Here is a 22,576-nt window from a genome sequence, read left to right on the forward strand (position 1 = left end):
GTCTGTGTGGAGTTTGCACATTCTCCCTGTGTCTATGTGGGTTTCCTCCAGGTGCTCCGGTTTCCTCCCACAATCTAAAAATGTGCAGGTTAGGTGAATTGGCCATGCTAAATTGCCCATAGTGTTAAGTGAAGGGGGAAATGTAGGGGAATGGGTCTGGGTGGGTTGCCCTTCGGAGGGTCGGTGTGGACTTGTTGGGCCAAAGGGCCTGTTTCCACACTAAGTAATCTAATCTAAAAACCTACACACACACACACACACACAAATTCTTAGTTCACAGACCACTATAGGAAACGCCTTGCATGTGGTTGCGAATCAAGTTCATAGAATGAATAGTTTACAACATGCTAAGCTTCAAAGGAGTTGATATATTTTAATGTAAAAGGTGGAGGGGATAAATGAAGAAAAACAATATGCAAGGGCGAGGCAAGGTTATAGAGTCATACAAGCACAGAAACATACTCTTCGGTCCTAGCCCATCCATGCCAAACAGGCTTCCAAAACAAAACTTGCCCTACTTGCCTGCATTTGGCCCATCTCCCTGTAAACCTTTCCTATTCATGTAACTGTCCAAATATCCTGCATCTACCACTTCCTCTGGCAGTTCATTCCACGTACAAACCACCCTGTGTGTGAGAAAAACTTGCCCTGTGGGTCCCTTTTAAATCTTGCCCCTCTTACCTTAAAACTATTCCATCTAGTTTTGAACTCCAACACCCTAGGGAAAACGACTGTGCAATTCACCTTATCTATGCGTGGAGGAGAAACTACTTCTCCCAAAGGGTTGTGAATCTGTGAAATTCACTACTCCAAAGTGCGGTGGGTACTGGGGCAGTGAGTAAATGTAAGGAGTTAGACAGAGCTTTAATTGGTCATGGGTTGAAGGGATATGGAGAGAAGGCAGAAAAACAGTGGGGAGGATCATATCAGTCATGATCGAACAGCGGAGCAGACCTGATGGGATGAATGGCCTAATTCTGCTCCTATAGCTTATGAACCTCGAAGGTTACTAAAATATCTGCCTTGAAGTCACATGCTAACGAGATCCCCAAGAAGTCATTTGCCTGCGTAGTCAGTGCTTTATCACCACTGACTTGCTGTGGTGCTGTCTGTGTGGTTATGTTGTTGACATATTACTCACTCACTGGAGACGTTTTGTTGCAAGCACCCAGTTGAGCTTGCAGAACTCCATTCCAAATTTGCCATTAAATAGCTTGAACAAGCCAACTCCACGAGAGTTAAAAGAAAGAGAAACACAAGGTTGAATTTTAGAACTTTATCTCATATTCTTGCAAGCTGCACATCAATTTATTATAGCAAATAAAAATCAGTAAGATTGCAGCTGTTACAAACAAATCAGAAAGAATGGTTTCTTTTTCACTTTATCTGAGATTAATAAGCATTTACTAAAAACTAGCCCTCAGCATATAATGTACGTGGAATGGGTCCTCAATTTCAGGTTGCTGTAGAGCACTCAGAACCTCCGGAGTTATTAATGATTTAATAGTTTTTTAGCATTAATTCTAGACTTTCTGGTCAGTTCAGTAACACTGTGACCTATAATTAATTGTAGAGCTTGGAGTTGGGGAGGGTGGGTGGAGGGGGAAAATGGGGGAATCTCTTTTACAAAGAGCTGCTTTGTGCTCAGTCATACATGTTACAATTAACAGCCAACAATTCAATTTAAACCCAATGTCATTGTTCGTTCTCCTCCTGCTGGGAGTTTTGCCCTGCAGTGTGGAAGGAGTTGGTTATAAATCAGGCCTGCTCACAGCTATCCCAGCCTTTCGATTTTGATGACCACTTTAGCTGAAAGGGCTCTTCAGTGATGTAGCTTCATGGTCATGTCATTCAGTTTCTACTGGGCAAGGGGCCACACTGTTTGAAAAAGGTATCTAAACATGTCATGGGTCATAGAATCCCTACAGTGTGCAAGCAGGCCATTCAGCCCAACGAGTCCACACCGACCCTCCGAAGAGTAACCCACCCAGACCTATTCCCCTACCCAATTACTCTACATTTACCCGACTAATGCACCTAACCTACACATCCCTGAACACTATGGGCAATTTAGCCAGGCCAATCCATCTAACCGGCACATCTTTGGACTGTGGGAGGAAACTGGAGCACCCAGAGGAAACCCACACAGACACGGGAAGAATGTGCAAAATCCACACAGACAGTCGCCTGAGACTGGAATCGAAACTGGGTTTCTGGTGCTGTGAGACAGCATTGTTAACCATTGAGGCACTGTGCTGCCCATTAAACTGGCAGTTTTGCACAGAGATGACCAGTCTGAGGAATGGAATAGGCTAAGGAGCAGTAAGGAGTATTCTGTGATTTAGGAACATTTTGGGGGCAGGGAATAACATTTCGCTAAAGCAAGTGTCCAAAGCCAGCCCTGGGTCTGCTGGAGGAAAACACTTAGCACCCAAAATGGCAAGTGCTACATTCCCCAGCACCAACATCCATCTCCCTGACAATGTGGAGAAAAACAACTCAAAATAGTGGAGTTGAGTGTTAAAGATAGTCTTCGCCTGTCACTATTGTAGAACTCTTATGCTCAAAAGTGACCGATGAATGAGGGCCATGCCAATCTCCTAGGAGATGGGTTGGGGACAAGACAGAAACTGACCAGTCACAGAGTCATACAGCACAGAAACGGACCTTTCAGTCAATTCATCCATGCTGACCAAACATCCCATCTGACCGGGCCCCATTTGCCAGCATACCCCTCTAAACCCTTCCTAAGCATATATCCATCCAGATGCCTTTTAAATGTTGCCATTGTACCCACCTCCACCACCTCCTCTGGCAGCTTGTTGCAGCCACCCACCACCCACTGCATGAAAAAGTTAGTTAAGTATCTGTTGAACCAACCACAGCTACAATAATGTTTCAGCCCGCAGCCTTAATTGTTTATGGTCCAAGATCTATTGGGGAGACAATATGCGAAAGGGGATATATTAGATGGATTGTTCCAGAGTGGTTAATGCTACAAATACTTCAGCAGCTTTGAATTAAGAACAATATTTTATGATACTTCCATCAGTTAGTAATCTGTGCTTGCAATGTCCGGATCTGAGCTGTTTCACCCACAACCACATGGTCCCAGTAGATTCTGTTTTATGGCTGCTTCCCTAAATCTGACCCAAGACTGTAAGCTGCAGTTCCCATTTCTACCCAGAAAGGTCATGTGGCAGAAATGTGCAGCATTTTAAACTTACTGATCAGCTTCTAGTTATTGAGCAATCATTTCTTCAGGTCCTGATTCAAGAGGAGCACGGTCCATTCAGAAGCTCTGCTAACACATACAACATATGTTTCTTTTACCATGATATTACATATGGAATACAAAATGTATACACATTAGAGCAAATAACATTTCTTCAACGCATTGCTTCAAGCAACCCAACACTGCAGAATCCATCACATGATCCAATATAAAATTCATTCAAAATAAATACTTCCACCATACAGGCTCCATTTCACTAACAAATTATAATTCAGCAAACATTTATAAGTTTTACTTATCAAGAAGAAACAATTCCAATGAATTCCTGTTTGTTGATGAACTCAAGGACACACTGCATCTTGATACAGTTGAAGTTTATGGAATTGTAGAGTAAAAGAGTCTAATGATTTAATATAACTGGCAGGGACGTGTAGTGCATTCAGTTGCCAACTATCCAGGGTATTCCAATAGTCTCTAGGAATTAAAGATTAAATTCCTGGAGACTACTGCAAGCAACATGGGGACAAAACTATAGAGGCATCTAAGTTGTTTTCGTGTTTAAAAAAATGACTAAAAAATAACATTGGCTATTAAGGTTAGTTCACCAACCATCAATCTTTCAATGGGGTACAGATTAGACACCTTTTTCTTTATTCTTTTCCAGGATATGAGTACCATTGGTAGGTCCAGCATTTGTGGCCCAACCTTATTTGTCCATGAACTAAACAGCTTGCTATGGTCATTTTGGAAGGCAGTCAAGGGTCAACCACATTACTGTGGGCCTGGGATCACACGCACTGCAGAACTGGCAAGGATAGCAGATTTTCTTCCTCAAAGAAAATCAATGAACCAGGTGGCTTTTTTTAAACAATGATCTAAGATGGTTGCTATGGTTGCCATGACCGAGATGAGCTTTATATTTCAGATTTATGAAGTGAATTTAAATTCCACCAGCTACCATGGTTTATTTGAACCCAAAGCCCCAGATAATTAGCCTGGGCCTCCAGATTAGTCCAATGACATTACCATCACTGTGAGAATGAATCGTTAGAGCTGGAGAAAGGTCAGCTAAAGACAGAAAATCAGGTGATGAAATCTCCAAGAAAACACTAAACCAAAATCAGCAGACCTGGTAGTGCAGTGTATCCATTAGATAATTGACAGAAATAATGATTGATAGATAATACCTTACACTAAGACCTGGCTCTAAGTCATGAAGGTTAAAGGCTTGAAAATCTCATGTTGCTCATTCATGGTGAATGAAAATAGTGATGCAAATGTACAGTATAAAATTGTCCCAAACCGTTCTGAGAAACTGCAATTTTCCCTCACAACTCTCAAAGCATTTTAATGGCTCAGTAAGAGGTATACTTAGATGAAACTGCAAAAGGAAACCAATTGAAACCATGAACTAGAATGTCTGAATCAGTCACAATCAGGGATAGACATGATATCACGTACATTAAATAGCTTATCTTGATTGTATTCTTCCTAGAGTCAAAATGCTCATTATTCATAAGCATCTCAATTACATTGTCTCTTAATTATTCAGTCCACAGTGAATGCCCAACTCTCAAAAGGCCTACGTAGTTGGCTGTTCCCAGATAATCTATGACCAGTGCCAATGCAGCTCTGCTTAAATAATCCATAATCAGTGCCAATGCTGTGGTTCAGTATTATATGGCCAGTTGCTGTGTTGCAACTTCTATCGATTTTGGCATGCCAAGCCACATTTGGAACTGCATGCAGTTTTGGTCACCCTGTTTTTACAGGAATAAGCTGACTCATTAGAGCAAACTCAGGAAACATGACTAATTTAAAAATGGAAGTGACAGATGAAAAGGTTATACCAATGAACAATATTTAGATTTTTTTTTAACATCCTGGATGGCGTGAATCAAGTGAATGTAAACAGCTCATCTAATCAAAAAAAGGTAAGACTGGGGAATGGACAAGATAAATACAGAACGCGAAAGACTAAAGCAAGACTTAGGACAGATGATATTTCCTTCTAACCCAACTTGGAACAGCTCTAAACAAAAGGAGCTTTATTCTAATGCATTTAAAATGATGTATAAACATTGTTTTAAGCTTATTAAGAAAAACTAAATCTTAAAAATTATTTAAAATATAATTAAAAATTAAATAATGCCCAGTTTTAATGAGACTGTATTATGAGAGGTATAATAATTAAGAGCGATATTGGAGTGATTTTCAGTCAATTACCAATCATTTTTTCAGGTCAGCTATTTCAAGTTCATTCCTTTTGAATATTTACTTTGGAGATTAAAAACTTTTGTGAGACTCCAAAACAGTGACAAATTATATACAGTTCACTGGAGACAGGAGGATCATTAGTCTTCTACATGTCCTTATGTCCCCATTTTGAAAAAAGAAGAGGGTAAACTCCAGGGTGGAATAGGGACCAGGAAAATTGCTCTTGAGCAAGAAGAAATGGAAGTTGCTGGATAAAATCCTTGCCTGCAAGAAAATAAACTCTTAAAAATAGAATTACGGAAAGACTGAAGCGACTGGGCTTGTATACCCTTGAGTTTAGAAGACTGAGAGGGGATCTGATTGAAACGTATAGGCTTATGAAAGGATTGGACACTCTGGCAGGAGGGAACATATTTCCGTTGATGGGGGAGTGCCGAACCAGAGGACACAACTTAAAAATACGGGGTAGACCATTTAGGACAGAGATGAGGAGAAACTACTTCACACAGAGAGTGGTGGCTGTGTGGAATGCTCTGCCCCAGAGGGCAGTGGAGGCCCAGTCTCTGGATTCTTTTAAGAAAGAATTGGATAGAGCTCTTAAAGATAGTGGAGTCAAGGGGTATGGAGATAAGGCTGGAACAGGATACTAATTAGGAATGATCAGCCATGATCATATTGAATGGCGGTGCAGGCTCGAAGGGCAGAATGGCCTACTCCTGCATCTATTGTCTATTGTCTATTGTCTACGTTCTTCTCTTATCCCCAACCCTGGTATAAAATGCTGTCACCTAAGCTTCCTGACAATTAGCTTAAGATCTGGAAATCCAACTTTGCTCAAAGGTTTCATGGAGCCAGCACCGTTTGAGCTGAAATGCAGCAGTCAGAGAAAACATCTTTTTTCCAATTATTCTCAGGACGAAGGTATAGCTGGAAAGGTTACACTGAAAAAGGTGGGGGTGGACCTTCCTGCTGTTCTCTTCGAAAACAGACAGTACAACTGAGTGTTTCTCCAGGTTACTTTAGAGGAATGCTAAGACTCAGCCCACAATGCTAAGAGACTGCAGTCACATGCGGACAAGAATGGGCAAGAACAGCAGACTGTCTTCCTTAAACTACGTTAGTGAAAGAGTCGAGTGTGCTTATGACAGTTCAATAAAATGTAAACTACTCCAGCTGCCAGGGAAACTACTAGGCAATTTCTGCAGTTCCTGACCTAGGTCCATTTCATGGAGAAGTGGGTTCTTGGGCGAGCAAGGCTGAGGGTGGGGGTGGACAGATTTTCATCACGACCACAGAGTTTCTGCCTGCTCTGAACTGGAACTCATGAAAACCTGAGTTCAAGCAGAGTGGGAACTCACACCATCGTCTTCACACTTGAGGGAAGGTTAATTGGAAATGGCGAATAAAAATGGAGGGGGACGCATGGTGAAACAATTAAGTTGCCCCAAATGCTAGCCTCCATTCCCCTATGGATCTGTACTGCCATCTGGAATGTATTTGACAGTATGGAGTCTCATGGTTAACATGCAGGTTTAAGATCACAAAATATCATTGAACTGCTTTTGCTATAAGATTGTGCAATGGGAGGTCTGATTACTCCCACCAGATCCCCATCAAACTGGTCTGGAACATGCTAATGCAGTGCTGTCAGTGGCCTAGTCGCTCCTGCAGAGCCTGGATGGCGTTACTCATTTGGTTCTCTGTCCCTTGCAGCATTTTCACCTCAATGGTATGAAAGACATAGAGAATGCCAGCAAGTAGAGCCACTGCAAAGGCCACCATGCCCAGAATGTAGAAGGACACCTTGGGAAATGAGTTCTCCGGTGTGGTGGTGACAAGTGGTATGATCGCCATGACGACCTCAAGGAGCAGAAGGATGAACCCTAGGATGGCCATCCTGCCAGAAGAGTAGCGCACCTTCTCCGCCCCGTGAATACCGATTTTTAGCTCTGCCCGAGCCTCGTTTAGAATGTCCACAAGTTGCGGGTCAGCCTCTGCAAAAAGATCAGATGGTTAGTCTGTGGTCAACAGGGTGTCAAAGGTCCACAGAAAACCAAAGAGCAAGAACCATAGATCACAGAATAGTTACAGCACAGTTGGAGACCATTTAGTCTAATTTACCTAGTGCAACCCCCCCTCCCCTAACATCTACCTATAGGCTTCTACATTCTTACCTTCCAGATAACAATCCAAATTCTCTCTTGAATTGTCTTAGTTGAACCTGCCTCCTCCTCATAGAGGCAGTACAATCCTGATATCAATCACTCCATGTGAAAACATTTCCTCACATATCACCATTGCTTCTTTTGCCAATTACCTTAAATCTGTACCTTCCTTTTCTTGATCCTTGCACGAAATGGAACAATTTTTCCCCTATCGACTCTATTCAAATCTCTCATGACTTTTAATATCTCCATCAGAACTTCTAAATTTTTTCAAGGATATCGGTCCCAACGTCTACAATCTAGCTTCATGACTGACATTCCTCATCTGAGACCATTCTCATGAATCTTTTCTGTACTCTCCCAACACAATGGGCGGCACGGTGACACAGTGGTTAGCACTGCTGTGCTCACAGCGCCAGAGACCCGGGTTCAATTCCCGCCTCAGGCGACTGACTGTGTGGAGTTTGCACATTCTCCCTGTGTCTGCGTGGGTTTCCTCTGGGTGCTCCGGTTTCCTCCCACAGTCCAAAGATGTGCAGGTCAGGTGAATTGGCCATGCTAAATTGCCCGTAGTGTTAGGTAAGGGGTAGATGTAGGGGTATGGGTGGGTTGCGCTTCGGCGGGGCAGTGTGGACTTGTTGGGCTGAAGGGCCTGTTTCCATACTGTAAGTAATCTAATCTAATCTAATCTAATCTAATCACATCTCTCCTGAAGCGTGACACCAAAAGCTGAACACAGTATTCCAGATGGGATGGAAGCAGTGTTTTACACAGGCTTAACTAACTTCTTTATTTCCATGCATCATGCCCCAATTAATGAAGCCTAAGATGGTTTCTCAACCTGTGCTGGTAGCATAAATGAATTATGTACCTGTACCCTGGCAACATTCCCACTAATCTTTTGTTCAGTGTGGAAATCTGAGACTTGTGTGCAGCAGCGACTTCTGAAATCAGGGGTGAATACGTTGACATGCCAGTCAACATCCATGGACCCTTAGAGGAGCCATGCCATCGCATCCAGGTCCTTCTATTCCCAAACTTCCTTTAAACTTGCAGGTTTTATTTTGCCATTGTCTCTCTACGGTCTTCCTACCAAAATGAATCATTTCACATTCTCTTCATCTGTCACTTGTCTATGCGATCTCCTAACCTGTGTCATTTTGAAGTTTCAATACTCCTCAGTTCATAACGATTTCAAATTTTGTACAGTCTACAAATTTTTGAAATTGTGCCGAGGACATCACTCTCCACGTCACCAATACGTATCTGGGTGAGTGAAGGCCCCAGCACCAGCCCTTGATAGAACTTCCTTCAGTACAACCAAAACAAACCACTTCTTCATTTGAAGTATCAGTGCAAACTGACACCAATCATTCAACTGGTACCACCTTCAGCAATCAATGCCTTCACAACTATTGCACAGAGGCAGCAATGTGCAAAACGTGCTGCAACAACTTGTTAAGGGCACGTTCCAAACCTGTGACCTCCCGTCTAGGTAGATACGGGCAACAGAAGCTTGGGAACATCATCACATCCAAGTTCCCCTTCAAGCTACACATCCTGATTTAGAAGTACACGACCATTATTTCACCATCGTGGAGTCAAAATCCAGAAACATCACTGTAGGTCTACCCAAGCTCCTTAGATATAAACGGTACAAGAGAGCAATTCTCCATCACCTTTTCCAGGGCAATTAGGGATGGACAATAAATTCTGTCCTAACCAGTGGCACCCACATCCCATGAACTAATTTTTAAAAATTGCAGTCTACACAACCTCCTTGAATCATCAACTAAATCTCCTCCAACTTTCATTGCGAAAACAATAGTATGGCTTGCACGCAAGTCAAGAATCTCAATCCAAAATAGAACTACAATTGCGATACTATTTTGATTCAATTTCAGATACAAACTGAAGTAATCCAGCTAGAAATGATAGAATTATTGAAATCTTCGAACAGTTGGATCAAAAGTCTCACAACAATGAAAGGAGGTCTCACCCCATTCTGCCTGTACTAATACTCTGAAAGAATTACGCTTTACCCTTTAAATATTTGTCCACTTCCTCTTTCAAGAGACTACTTCTGCCTTTGTGGTCTAAACAACTTTCTCTCGGAAAAAATGTTTCTCTTAACCTCTTGCTTTATTTGTTGGCAATATCCTCCTTTTAAAAGTGTTTTTTTAAAAAAGAAAGACCCAGCTTTTGATCTCAGATTTCCTCCTCCTGTTTCATTGGATTGTCAGTAAACCCTGAAGTTCACATAGCCTGGGGATATTGTCAATTAATTGCTCATGCTTGTGAACAGATTGGTTACTTATGCTCAGTCTAGGAATTAATTGCACCTGCATTGTCTCCAGGACAGAATATATTATGACGAAGATACAAGCAAGGAGGAGAAAGCTCCTGATTAATAAAGCAGTGGCTGATCTGATTGTAATCCTAGCTCCACATTCCTTCCTACCCCTTTTAAGTTTTCCTCTATTGCTTACCAATAATCTATTCACTTCTGCCAAAAACATATTTGAGTTCTGAGGAAGAGTCACTAGATCCGAAACGTTAACTCTGATTTCTCTTCACAGATGCTGCCCGACTTGCTGAGCTTTTCCAACAAATTGTTTTTGTTTCCCGATTTATACCATCTGCAATTTTATTTTTTAAAAAAAATTCTACTATCACTTTTTCAGGAAGAGAGTTCCAAAGACTCTCAGACCTCTGAGGAAAAAAAAGTTACTTCTACTGTTTTAGATTCTATTTTAATAATGACCTCCTACTTCTAGTCTATCCCACAAGAGGAAACCCCCATCTTCACATCCACCCAGTCAAAACGTCTCAGAATCATGTACATTTCGATCAAATTGCCTCACATTCTTTCAAATTCCCTGACCGTTAGTAAAATAAAAACAAAGTGCGAAAGAAAAATCAGATCAGGTAGCACATAAGAAGAGAAAAAGACCAAAGGTTTTTAAGGTTTCAAATGCACCATGGCTTTTATGCTGTTTGGGGAAGGGCCAGTTAGAATGAAAGGGAAGGTCTGGATTGGGTTAGGTTAGAGATTGGGAAGATTAAATAACAAGGATGTCACAAAACCAAGGCAATGGGAGTGGTAATGGCTATACTAATTGGTCCGGAGTAAGTGTTAACAATAGAACAAGGGGCAGTTCTCTCTGAAAGCAAACTCAAAGATTGAGCCTTAAAGGCCATAAAGTGAAAAATGAGTGCTGTTCCTCCAGTCGCATTGTGCTTTGCGAGGACACTGCAGCAGGCTTAGGAGAATGTTTTCATAGTTATCCATTTCATTACACCTCAAACCAGTGTCTTGTTTGCACGGGTTTGCTCTCAGCAGATCTGAAATATTTTCTGCTATTAACACCAATCATTAACATCTACTACCCATATCTTTCCTCCAGTACCATTAACACATTTGCATTTTGCTCAGGGCACAGTCGCCATCTGATTCACTTGCTCCTCCTCCCTCACGAACAGCATTAAAACTAACTCTTTGCCGATGTCTTGAATTCTGAAGAGGAGCCATTTTGAACTCAAAATGTCTGCTCTGTTTCTCACTCCACAGATGCTGCCAGAAATTCTAAGCTTTTTCAGCAATTTCTGCTTTGGTTTCTGATTTTCGACTGGCATTCTCATTCCCTCCTTTCTTCTTGTAAAAAAATATTTTTCTCACCTGTGCGGAGGATACTCTTGCGCTCTAATGTGATTATACAGCCTTTGGTACAATTTCCGTTATCTATTAACTTTGAACCTAACGTAATGGAGACAAACCTGCCCTTGCATACAGGTTCACAATAGAAGCAACTGCCCTCTTCTCACAACCAAGGGTATTGCAGGCAACTTCAGGGTTCAGCCTGCTGCTCGGTCACTGGCTCAGTACAGACTAGATATTACAGCTGGGAGTTCTCAGGGTCAATAGGATTTAGTGATTCAGTGAAACTGCATTAAGTCACAACAGCATTAGTGGACAAAACAGCAAATAAAAATGCCAGAGTTAACAAAAACAGTAAAATGCTTGTGCTTAAATGCACTTTAACTTTTGTAGCTAAGTTTCTATACTTCATATTGGACCAATACACAATTCTGTTCATTGAACAAGAACACAAAGAAGCACACGGAATTTAACAGCACATACTGACCAGCTGGCTGACTAGTCTGTGCCACAGTTAAGCTGCATTGGAGCCTCTTCGGAATATCAATACACCTTTCTATTCCTGTCTTCCTCAATAACGTATCCACCTTCCTTTCGATGTATTTAGGGTAATCACTTCAATTACTCATTGTAGTAACATGTTTTGCATTATATCACTGTGTAAAAAAAAGCTCCTTCAACATTCTTTCTAGGATTAAATTTTCTAATCAACCTGGATGAGCTGAGGATTATTCGAGAGGCTGAGAGGGTGATCGATAGAAGCTACAGGGACATAGTTACGCCGGAGAACAGAGGTAGCTGGGTAACAGTTAGAGGTGGGAAGGGGAAAAAGCAGGCAGTGCAGGGTTCCCCTGTGGTCATTCCCCTAAAAAAATAATTATGCAGCTTTGGAAACTGTAGGGGGGGACAGCCTTGCAGGTGTAAGCTGCAGTGAAGGGGTCTGTGGCTCTGAGATTCAGAAGGGAAAGGGGGAGAAGAGGAGAGCGCTAGTTATAGGGGACTCTCTAGTTAGAGGGACGGACAGGCGGTTCTGTGGACATGGGCGAGACTCTCGGATGGTTTGTTGCCTCCCAGGTGCTAGGGTCCGAGACGTCTCGGACCGTGTCTTCAGAATCCTTAAGGGGGAGGGTGTGCAGCCAGAGGTCGTGGTACACATTGGCACCAACGACATAGGTAGGAAGAGGGGTGGGGAGGTCATTCAAGAGCTCAAGGAGTTAGGCTGGAAGCTAAAAGCTAGGACAGACAGAGTCGTCATCTCTGGGTTGTTGCCGGTGCCACATGACAGAGAGGCAAAGAATAGGGAGAGAGTGCAGTTGAACACGTGGCTGCAAGGATGGTGTAGGAGGGAGGGCTTCAGATATTTGGACAATTGGACTGCATTCTGGGGAAGGTGGGACCTGTATAAACAGGACGGGTTGCACCTGAACCAGAAAGGCACCAATATCCTGGGGGGTAGGTTTGCTAGCACTCTTCGGGGGGGTTTAAACTAATTTGGCAGGGGGATGGGATCCGGACTTGTAGTCCAGCAAGTAAGCTAGCTGTGTGTCAGGATGTCCAAGACTGTAGGGAGGTTGTGGAGAAGGTAGCACTGACAGGGACTACTTGCGGACACAGAGATGGGCTCAAGTGCGTATACTTCAATGCAAGGAGTATCAGAAATAAGGTGGGTGAACTTAAGGCGTGGATCGGTACCTGGGACTACGATGTTGTGGCCATCACGGAAACATGGATAGATGAGGGACAGGAATGGCTGTTGGAGGTTCCTGGTTACAGATGTTTCAGTAAGATTAGGGAGGGTGGTAAAAAAGGAGGGGGGGTGGCATTGCTAATTAGAAATGGTATAACGGCTGCAGAAAGGAAGTTTGAGGGGGATCTGCCTCTGGAGGTAGTATGGGCTGAAGTCAGAAATAGGAAAGGTGCAGTCACCTTGTTGGGTGTTTATTATAGGCCCCCCAATAGCAGCAGAGATGTGGAGAAACAGATTGGGAAACAGATTTTGGAAAGGTGCAGAAGCCACAGGGTCGTAGTCATGGGCGACTTCAACTTCCCAAATATTGACTGGAAGCTCTTTAGATCAAGTAGATTGGACGGGGCGGTGTGTGTGCAGTGTGTCCAGGAAGCTTTTCTAACGCAGTATGTAGATTGTCCAACCAGAGGGGAGGCCATATTGGATTTGGTACTCGGTAACGAACCGGGACAAGTGGTGGGCTTGTTAGTGGGTGAACATTTTGGTGATGGCGACCACAATTCTGTGACTTTCACCTTGGTTATGGAGAGAGATAGGTGCGCACAACAAGGAAGTTTTTACAATTGGGGCAAGGGAAATTACGATGCTGTAAGACAGGATTTGAGGAGCATACGTTGGGAGCATAGGCTGTCAGGGAAGGATGTGGTGGAAATGTGGGACTTTTTCAAGGAGCAGATACGACGTGTCCTTGATATGTATGTACCGATCAGGCAGGAAAGAAATGGTCGTGTGAGGGAGCCTTGGTTGACGAGGGAGGTTGAATGTCTAGTAAAGAGGAAGGAGGAGGCTTACATAAGGTTGAGGAAACAAGGTTCAGACAGAGCAGTGGAGGGATACAGGATAGCCAGAAGGGACCTGAAGAAAGGGATTAGGAGAGCTAAGAGAGGGCATGAAAAATCCCTGGCGGATAGGATCAAGGATAACCCCAAGGCATTCTATGCGTATGTGAGAAACCTGTGAATGACGAGAACGAGGGTAGGTCCGATCAAGGACAGTGGTGGGAGACTGTGTATTGAGTCGGAAGAGATAGGAGAGGTCTTGAACAAGTACTTCTCTTCAGTATTTACGAACCAGAGGGACCGTATTGTTGAAGAGGAGAGTGTGAAACGGACTGATAAGCTAGAAGAGATACCTGTTAGGAAGGAAGATGTGTTGGACATTTTGAACAACTTGAGGATAGACAAGTCCCCCGGGCCTGACGGGATATATCCTAGGATTATGTGGGAAGCAAGAGAGGAAATTGCAGTACCGTTGGCAATGATCTTCTCGTCTTCACTGGCAACTGGGGTGGTACCAGGGGACTGGAGAGTAGCGAATGTTGTGCCCCTGTTCAAAAAAGGGAATAGGGATAACCCCGGGAATTACAGGCCAGTTAGTCTTACTTCTGTGGTAGGCAAAGTAATGGAAAGGGTACTGAGGGATAGGATTTACGAGTATCTGGAAAGACACTGCTTGATTAGGGACAGCCAGCACGGATTTGTGAAGGGTAGGTCTTGCCTTACAAGTCTTATTGAATTCTTCGAGGAGGTGACCAAGCATGTGGATGAGGGTAGAGCAGTGGATGTAGTGTACATGGATTTTAGTAAGGCATTTGATAAGGTTCCCCATGGTAGGCTTATGCGGAAAGTCAGGAGGCATGGGATAGAGGGAAATTTGGCCAATTGGATAGAAAACTGGCTAACCGGTCGAAGTCAGAGAGTGGTGGTAGATGGTAAATATTCAGCATGGAGTCCAGTTACAAGTGGAGTTCCGCAGGGATCAGTTCTGGGTCCTCTGCTGTTTGTAATTTTTATTAATGACTTAGAGGAGGGAGTCGAAGGGTGGGTCAGTAAATTTGCAGATGATACAAAGATAGGTGGAGTTGTGGACAGTGAGGAGGGCTGTTGTCGGCTGCAGAGGGACTTAGATATGATGCAGAGCTGGGCTGAGGAGTGGCAGATGGAGTTCAACCCTGCCAAGTGTGAGGTTGTCCATTTTGGAAGAACAAATAAGAATGCGGAATACAGGGTTAATGGTAGGGTTCTTGGTCAGGTGGAGGAACAGAGGGATCTTGGGGTCTATGTACATAGATCTTTGAAGGTTGCCACTCAGGTGGATAGAGTTTGTAAGAAGGCCTATGGAGTATTATCGTTCATTAGCAGAGGGATTGAATTCAAGAGTCGTGAGGTGAAATTGCAGCTGTACAGGACTTTGGTTAGGCCACATTTGGAGTACTGTGTGCAGTTCTGGTCGCCTCACTTTAGGAAAGATGTGGAAGCTTTGGAGAGGGTGCAGAGAAGATTTACCAGGATGTTGCCTGGAATGGAGAGTAGGTCGTACGAGGATAGGTTGAGAGTTCTCGGCCTTTTCTCGTTGGAACGGCGAAGGATGAGGGGTGACTTGATAGAGGTTTATAAGATGATCAGAGGAATAGATAGAGTAGACAGTCAGAAACTTTTTCCCCGGGTACAACAGAGTGTTACAAGGGGACATAAATTTAAGGTGAAGGGTGGAAGGTATAGGGGAGATGTCAGGGGTGGGTTCTTTACCCAGAGAGTGGTGGGGGCATGGAATGCGCTGCCCGAGGGAGTGGTAGAGTCAGATTCATTGGCGACCTTTAAGCGGCATTTGGATAGGTACATGGATGGGTGCTTAATCTAGGATAGAAGTTCGGCACAACATCGTGGGCCGAAGGGCCTGTTCTGTGCTGTATTGTTCTATGTTCTATGTTCTATGTTCAGAAACCTATACACTCCACTGGAGCAGGTGGACCTGGGGCTTGAACCTGGGCCTCCCGGTTCCAGGGTCAGGACTGTGCCATAAAAGCCACCCTCCTTCTCGGATTTATCAGAAATATTTTATATTTCTGGTCCCTAGTCTTGGACAAGAAGCCCTCACAAAACTAGAGTCAATGGGAATCGAGGAAAAGTCATGTCAGATTGGAGACATTCAAAGTTTGTGCGAAGATTTGTAGCTCGGGTGCTCGTTGTTGTGGTTCTGTTCGCCGAGCTGGGAATTTGTGTTGCAGATGTTTCGTCCCCTGTCTAGGTGACATCCTCAGTGCTTGGGAGCCTCCTGTGAAGCACTTGTGTGATGTTTCCTCCGGCATTTATAGTGGCTTGTCTCTGCCGCTTCCGGTTGTCAGTTCCAGCTGTCCGCTGTAGTGGCCGGTATATTGGGTCCAGATCGATGTGTTTGTTGACAGAATCTGTGGATGAGTGCCATGCCTCTAGGAATTCCCTGGCTGTTCTCTGTTTGGCTTGTCCTATAATAGTAGTGTTGTCCCAGTCAAATTCATGTTGCTTGTCATCTGCGTGTGTGGCTACTAAGGATAGCTGGTCGTGTCGTTTCGTGGCTAGTTGGTGTTCATGGATGCGGATCGTTAGCTGTCTTCCTGTTTGTCCGATGTAGTGTTTTGTGCAGTCCTTGCATGGGATTTTGTACACTACGTTGGTTTTGCTCATGCTGGGTATCGGGTCCTTTGTCCTGGTGAGTTGTTGACTGAGAGTGGCTGTTGGTTTGTGTGCTGTTATGAGTCCTAGTGGTCGTAGTAGTCTAGCTGTCAGTTTAGAAATGTTCTTGATGTATGGTAGTGTGGCTAGTCCACAGATTCAATCAATAAGCACATCAACCTGGACCCAATATACCAACTACTGCAGCGGACAGCTGAAACTGACAACCGGAAGCGGCAGATTCAAACCACTATAAATGCCGGAGGAAACAGCACAGAAGCGCTTCACAGGAGGCTCCCAAGCACTGAGGATGTCACCTAGACAGGGGATGAAACGTCTGCAACACAAATTCCCAGCTCGGCGAACAGAACCACAACAGATTGGAGACACACTTAGCAGAAAGGAAGTGGTTGTTGGAGATCAGTCATCTCAGCTCCAGGACATCTCTGCAGGAGTTCCTCAGGGGAGTGTCCTCAGCCCAACCATCTTCAGCTGCTTCATCAATGACCTTCCCTCTACCAGAAGATCAGAAGTGAGGATGTTTGCTGATTATTAGACAGTGTTCAACACAATTCCTCAAATACTACATGTTCAAATATCCACGCTAGAGTTCTCAGTGGGAAGTAACGTTAATGCCACACCAACATCAGGGAATGTACAGCCACAATGAGAGAGAAACTAACCATTTCTTCTTGAATTCTCAATGACATGCTCATTACTGAATCCTCACTATCAATATTCTGGGGATTGAGAAGGATTTGTGTTGGTTGGTCGGGAAAGTGGGGTGCACAAGTTATACTCACCAGAAAATGAACTGGACTAGTCAAGTAAGTACTATGGCTACAAGAGCAGGTCTGAGCTGAGGAATTGTGCAGCAAATAACTCACTTCCTGACCCCCTATCGCCTGTCCACCATCCACATGGCACAAGTTAGGATTGTGATGGAGCACTTGCCTGGACAGATGCAGTTCAGGAACTCAATACCATCCAGGACAAAACATTCCACTTGATTGGCACTACATCCACAAATGTCCGCTCCCTCCACCTCTGTAAAAGGTAAAGTTGCCATAGTGCCAGAGGATCAAAGGGCAGGTTTACTTTAGGGTCACCACTTGAGGGGTTCGGACCTTCATGGTAACTTTGGCTACAGTGGGAATTGAACCAATGCAGTTGGCAACACTCCCCATCGCAAACAAACCATCCAGCCAACTTAGCTAACGGAGCCCTCCCAATGCTCAGTGCACACAACTGCCACTATCTACAAGGTGACCTTCAGAAACTCATCAAGCCTCCTTCGACAGCACTTTCTGAATGCACAACCACTACCAATTCAAAGTACAAGGCTAGCAGATAAATGCAAATTCCCCTCCAAGCCACACTCAATCCTGACTTGGAAACTTATCACTGTTCCCTCGTTGTGGCTGGGTCAAAATCCTGGAATTCTCTCCCTGTGGGCACTGTGGGCACTGTGGGTCTACCTACAAAAGATGGTTGCAATGGTTCAAGAAAGCAGCTCACTACCATCCCAACAACAATCAGGGATGGGCCACAAATTCTGGTCCAGTCAGCGAAACCTACAGCCCATGAATGAATTTTAAAAAAATAATTCTTGCACAAGTGAAAATATCTTTATGGCAACACTACTGAACTCCTACATGCCAGCTTCCATCATATCTCCTCTATTCTCGAAGAAACGAGCCCCACATTATTGAATCTTGATTCTAAGTCAGTAAAATCTAAACCACACTTTGTAAGTGCAAGGAAGTTGGGCTCACTGAACACAGGTACATGACTTACCTTCCACGTGCCTCAACTCACTGACAGCATTCTCATCTTTCTGTACATTCAATGTAGCGCACACAGCTTCATGGTCTGAGTACGGCATGTTTCGCCCAGGTGGTATACCATTTGTAGTCATCAGGTGTTCACACTTCACAGGGAAACCTCCCGATCCCTAGAATTTCCCAAATATATCAATGAATTGTTCCTCCGTCTCCCATCTCCAAACTTATCCTTCCACTTTCCAATCTCATACAACATCCAGTCCCTCACCTTGTAGAGGATGTAGTCAATGCGAATTCCTGATGGGAATGACTGAGTGTCACCAACCGAGGCGAAGCAATTCTGGGACAGCAGTGTACATCCACCTTCACAGCCCTGTGTGGAAACACAGCACAGCACAGCTCAAAACAAGAATCCTTAACATTATCACCCTGTATTTGATATCACTTTTAAAAATAGCACAAGCTACTTCGGCCTTTCATAAAAGATTTCCATCTCAACAGTAAATCTCTGGTGAAAGCAAAGGAGCTTCAAAATACCTCAGCACCTCATGGGTGGGATCGATAAACAAATAAATATGCTGAGACACCCACTCAATCACTGCCAGCAATCCTGCCAGAACGATAAACACCAGGACGTTGTATAAATGGAAACCGTTGAGATCAAGTGCAATGTCTCCTGTGTTCAAATAGATTACTAACATCCACACTTGCATACAATCAATGTGGAAAGAAGCTATTCGACCCAACGAGTTCACACAGACCCTCTGATGAGCATGCCACCCAACCTAGCCCCCAACCTTACCCCACAGTTCCCATGGTTAATCCACCTAGTGTGCACATACAGGACACCACGGGATTGTTTAGCATGGCCAACCCACCTGACCTGCACATCTTTGGACTGTGGGAAGAAACTGGAGCACCCGGAGGAAACCCACGCAGACACAGGGAGAATGTGCAAACTCCATACAGACAGACACCCGAAGCTAGAATTGAACCCAGTCTCTGGGGCTGTGAGGCAGCAGTGCTAACCACTGAGCCACCGTGCTGGCCCTTTAGACTTGAAGATTAGTTGAACTACTGGAAAGCACCTTGTGTACAAGGATTATACATCTTCTGGAGACAATCAAGCATTTTAGGGAAAGATTGAGGATAAACTGCAGACATCACATAAGTTGCTTGAAGTATATTGGCCTATTGGAGGTATTGAACCTGACCGCAAGGAAGGGGTTGTGTATCTTTGTTGATGGGTAACAGTTATTAATTTGAAAGCACTTAAACTGTTTGTATATGTTGTTAACTTCAGCAGACTGCTTAGGTTCAATTCCTGCACCAGTTGAGGTCACCATGAAGGTTAAGATGTGTTGAGCCTCAGGTTAAACCACCAGCTGAGTGAGAGAGAAGCCCGATGGTCCTCTGGCACTATGGCAATGTTACCACTGCTTCAAGAAATGGACAGTTAACCAGTATTCACTTATTTGAAAATGGTGCTTTTGGAACTAGTTAAATGCACAGGAAAGAAGTAGGAACAAGCGGGGGTGTTCCTGTTATCGAGGTCGCAATCAATCGACATTGACTGCAGTATCAGGGAATCCATATATAGATACTGCCAGATTTGCCAACTGGGAGTAGAACAGATAAGTTACCATTTCAGGTGGGAACCTCCATCAAATCCAATTGATTAGACACAAGGGTTCTACCCAAAAGCTTCAACTTGTGTATTCTTTCTATAGAAGCTGTCAGATCTGCTGCACGTTTCTGCCTTCTGTATTTGTTCGATATATGTGCAGTAATAGTATCTATCAAATGTATTCCAATACATTATGCTGTGGGTAGGGAATGTGTTAATTTAACAGTATGCCCTGATCTGTGGTGAGGGACTGTCGCACAGCTGGTGATGAATGAATGGAACTTTCATCAGCAAACCATTAGTCCCCATTAACCAGCATTAATATTTGGCATAAACATTGTGATGGGTGGCTGTCACAATGAAGCTTTGGACTTCATTTGATGAACTTGCCCTCATGGATCAGAACATCTCTGAAAGCTGATTGAACTACTGCAACACAATGGTTCGGTCTTCGTTAGATATTAAAATCCAAAGCAAGTTCACACCAACTAACCAGTAATGATCCACGGCTCAAGGCACCTACAGAATAAAAGATGGAACACTCACAAGTACAAAACACATCATTTATTTACTCATCAAGATGAAAGGCACATTGGCAACATTCAGCTACCACCTATATGCAAAGCTCAAGGTTCTGTTATTCCCTTTACTCTGCCCAACCCCACTTTCTTGTCACCTTTTGCTATTTTGTTTGGACAGATTATGAACTACTGTAACATCCACAGCATCACCTGACAGAAATTAATTTGTAGGCAAATGTGAGGACTGCAGATGCTGGAAACCAGAGTCTAGATTAGAGTGGTGCTGGAAAAGCACAGCAGGTCAGGCAGCATCCGAGGAGCAGGGAAATCGATGTTTCAGGCAAAAGCCCTTTTTCCAGCACCACTCTAATCTAGACAAATTAATGTGTGTTTGCATTACTTCCAGTCTCGACTTTTCCAGCAATGTCCTGGATGACCTCCCATCTCTTTAAACCTGAGGTCATCCAAAACCTTGCTGTCTGTGTCTTGTGTTGCATCGAGCTCTGTTCTCCTATCACAGCAGAGTGTGCTCAACCACATTAACTTCCACCGTAAAGTCCACCAATGCCTGTCCTTTAACATTTTCATTTTTCTTTCCAAATCCTTCCTATCATTGCCCCATCCTATCTGTAATCTCCTCCAATTCCACAGCCCTCCCAAGGCAGGGGAATCTTCAAATCCTGGTTTCTGGACCATCTCGGATTTTAATTGCTCATGATTGATGGTCATGTCTTCAACTGTCTAGGTCCCAAGTTCTCAAATTCTCTCTCTGCACAATTCCAACTCTTTGCCTTGCTCTCCTCATTTATGAGAACTCAAAATCCACAGCTCCTTATGTGCACATCCTGATCTCCATATTCAGTATTATAAAAAAACAGACTCCTGTGATGCATCATGGGATACTCTATGGTGTTAGAGAGACTATATAAGCACAGGTCACTGTAGCTGCTGCAGAGATAACAGGCTCCCAGAACAAACATATGGTTATTGAAACTGATGATGAAAGCCACCTCACACTTCACTGAAGCCTGCTCCAATGGCACAGATTCCCACTGGTCGAACAGTCATTTACCAGCCTGTCCCTGTCACAACTGCTGGCAGCTGACTCCGACCTAAGAGACTGCCGCCAACTTGCCAAGGAGACCAAAGGCCACTCCCACCATGATTAATATTGTGTGTCTGAGGAAACAACGTCCCATCTCACAAAAGCAGGGTCATCCTCTTTTCTCTCAAAAATGCAGTTCCTCTCAACAGTGGAACTAAATAAATAAAGAAATCATAACCTTCCATTGTATAGAGTACCTTTCACTAATGTAGAACATCCCAAAGGCAGCCAACATGCATCCTGCAAAGCTCCTCAAATGGCAATGATTTCTGAGATTCTCAGGTTGGGATAAGTATCAGCCAGAAACCTGGAAAAGACCATGCACTTTATCGAAGTGGGAAGACTGGACCCCAGTCCTGCATCGCAGTGTCAGCTGAGATTGTGCACTTAGATCTCAAGGGGGATTTGAATCCATAAAACTTCTGGAGCCAAGGTTATAACCAACTGGACCACAGCTGACAAATCCCTGCCATTGGCCAGGCAAGAGCTGACATGGGGACATGAGATAGCTTGGGCAAATAGAGTTAAGGAGAATCCAAAGGGATTTTACAAATACATTAAGGATAAAAGGGTAACTATGGAGAGAGTAGTGCCCCTCAAAGATCAGCAAGGCGGCCTTTGTGTGGACCGCTGAAAATGGGGGAGATACTAAATGAGTATTTTGCATCAGTATTTACTGTGGAAAAGGATATGGAAGATATAGAATGTGGGGAAATAGATGATGACATCTTGCAAAATGTCTATATTACAGAGGAGGAAGCGCTGGATGTCTTGAAATGCATTAAGGTAGATAAATCCCCAGGACCTGATCAGGTGTACCCTAGAACCCTGTGGGAAGCTAGAGAAGTGATTGCTGGGCCTCTTGCTGAGATATTTGTATCATCAATAGTCACAGGTGAGGTGCAGAAAGACTGGAGGTTGGCTAACGTGGTGCCACTGTTTAAGAAGGGTGGTAAGGACAAGCCAGGGAACTATAGACTGGTGAGCCTGACCTTGGTGGTGGGCAGTGAAGGTTACCTCAACTTCAACAGGATCTGGACCAGATGGGCCAATAGGCTGAGAAGTGGCAGATGGAGTTTAATTCAG

At 43.9% G+C, this 22,576-nt stretch overlaps 1 protein-coding gene across 3 annotated transcripts in view; it reads right to left on the reverse strand.

Annotated features, from left to right (window-relative positions):
- Positions 1–1,261: 1,261 nt before the first annotated feature.
- LOC140467203 (sphingomyelin phosphodiesterase 2-like) overlaps positions 1,262–22,576 on the reverse strand; it is a 63,710-nt gene continuing 42,395 nt past the window's right edge. For all 3 annotated transcript variants that reach the window (XM_072563411.1, XM_072563412.1, XM_072563413.1), the window contains 3 exons: positions 18,506–18,610; positions 18,251–18,407; positions 1,262–7,446 (listed from right to left, as the gene is read on the reverse strand). In XM_072563411.1, coding sequence (XP_072419512.1) covers positions 7,100–7,446; positions 18,251–18,407; positions 18,506–18,610 — 609 coding nt within the window. In that variant the 3' untranslated portion in view covers positions 1,262–7,099. The remainder of the gene's footprint in view (positions 7,447–18,250; positions 18,408–18,505; positions 18,611–22,576) is intronic.

Source organism: Chiloscyllium punctatum, chromosome 45 (assembly GCF_047496795.1).
Source record: "Chiloscyllium punctatum isolate Juve2018m chromosome 45, sChiPun1.3, whole genome shotgun sequence".
Lineage (NCBI taxonomy): Eukaryota > Metazoa > Chordata > Chondrichthyes > Orectolobiformes > Hemiscylliidae > Chiloscyllium > Chiloscyllium punctatum.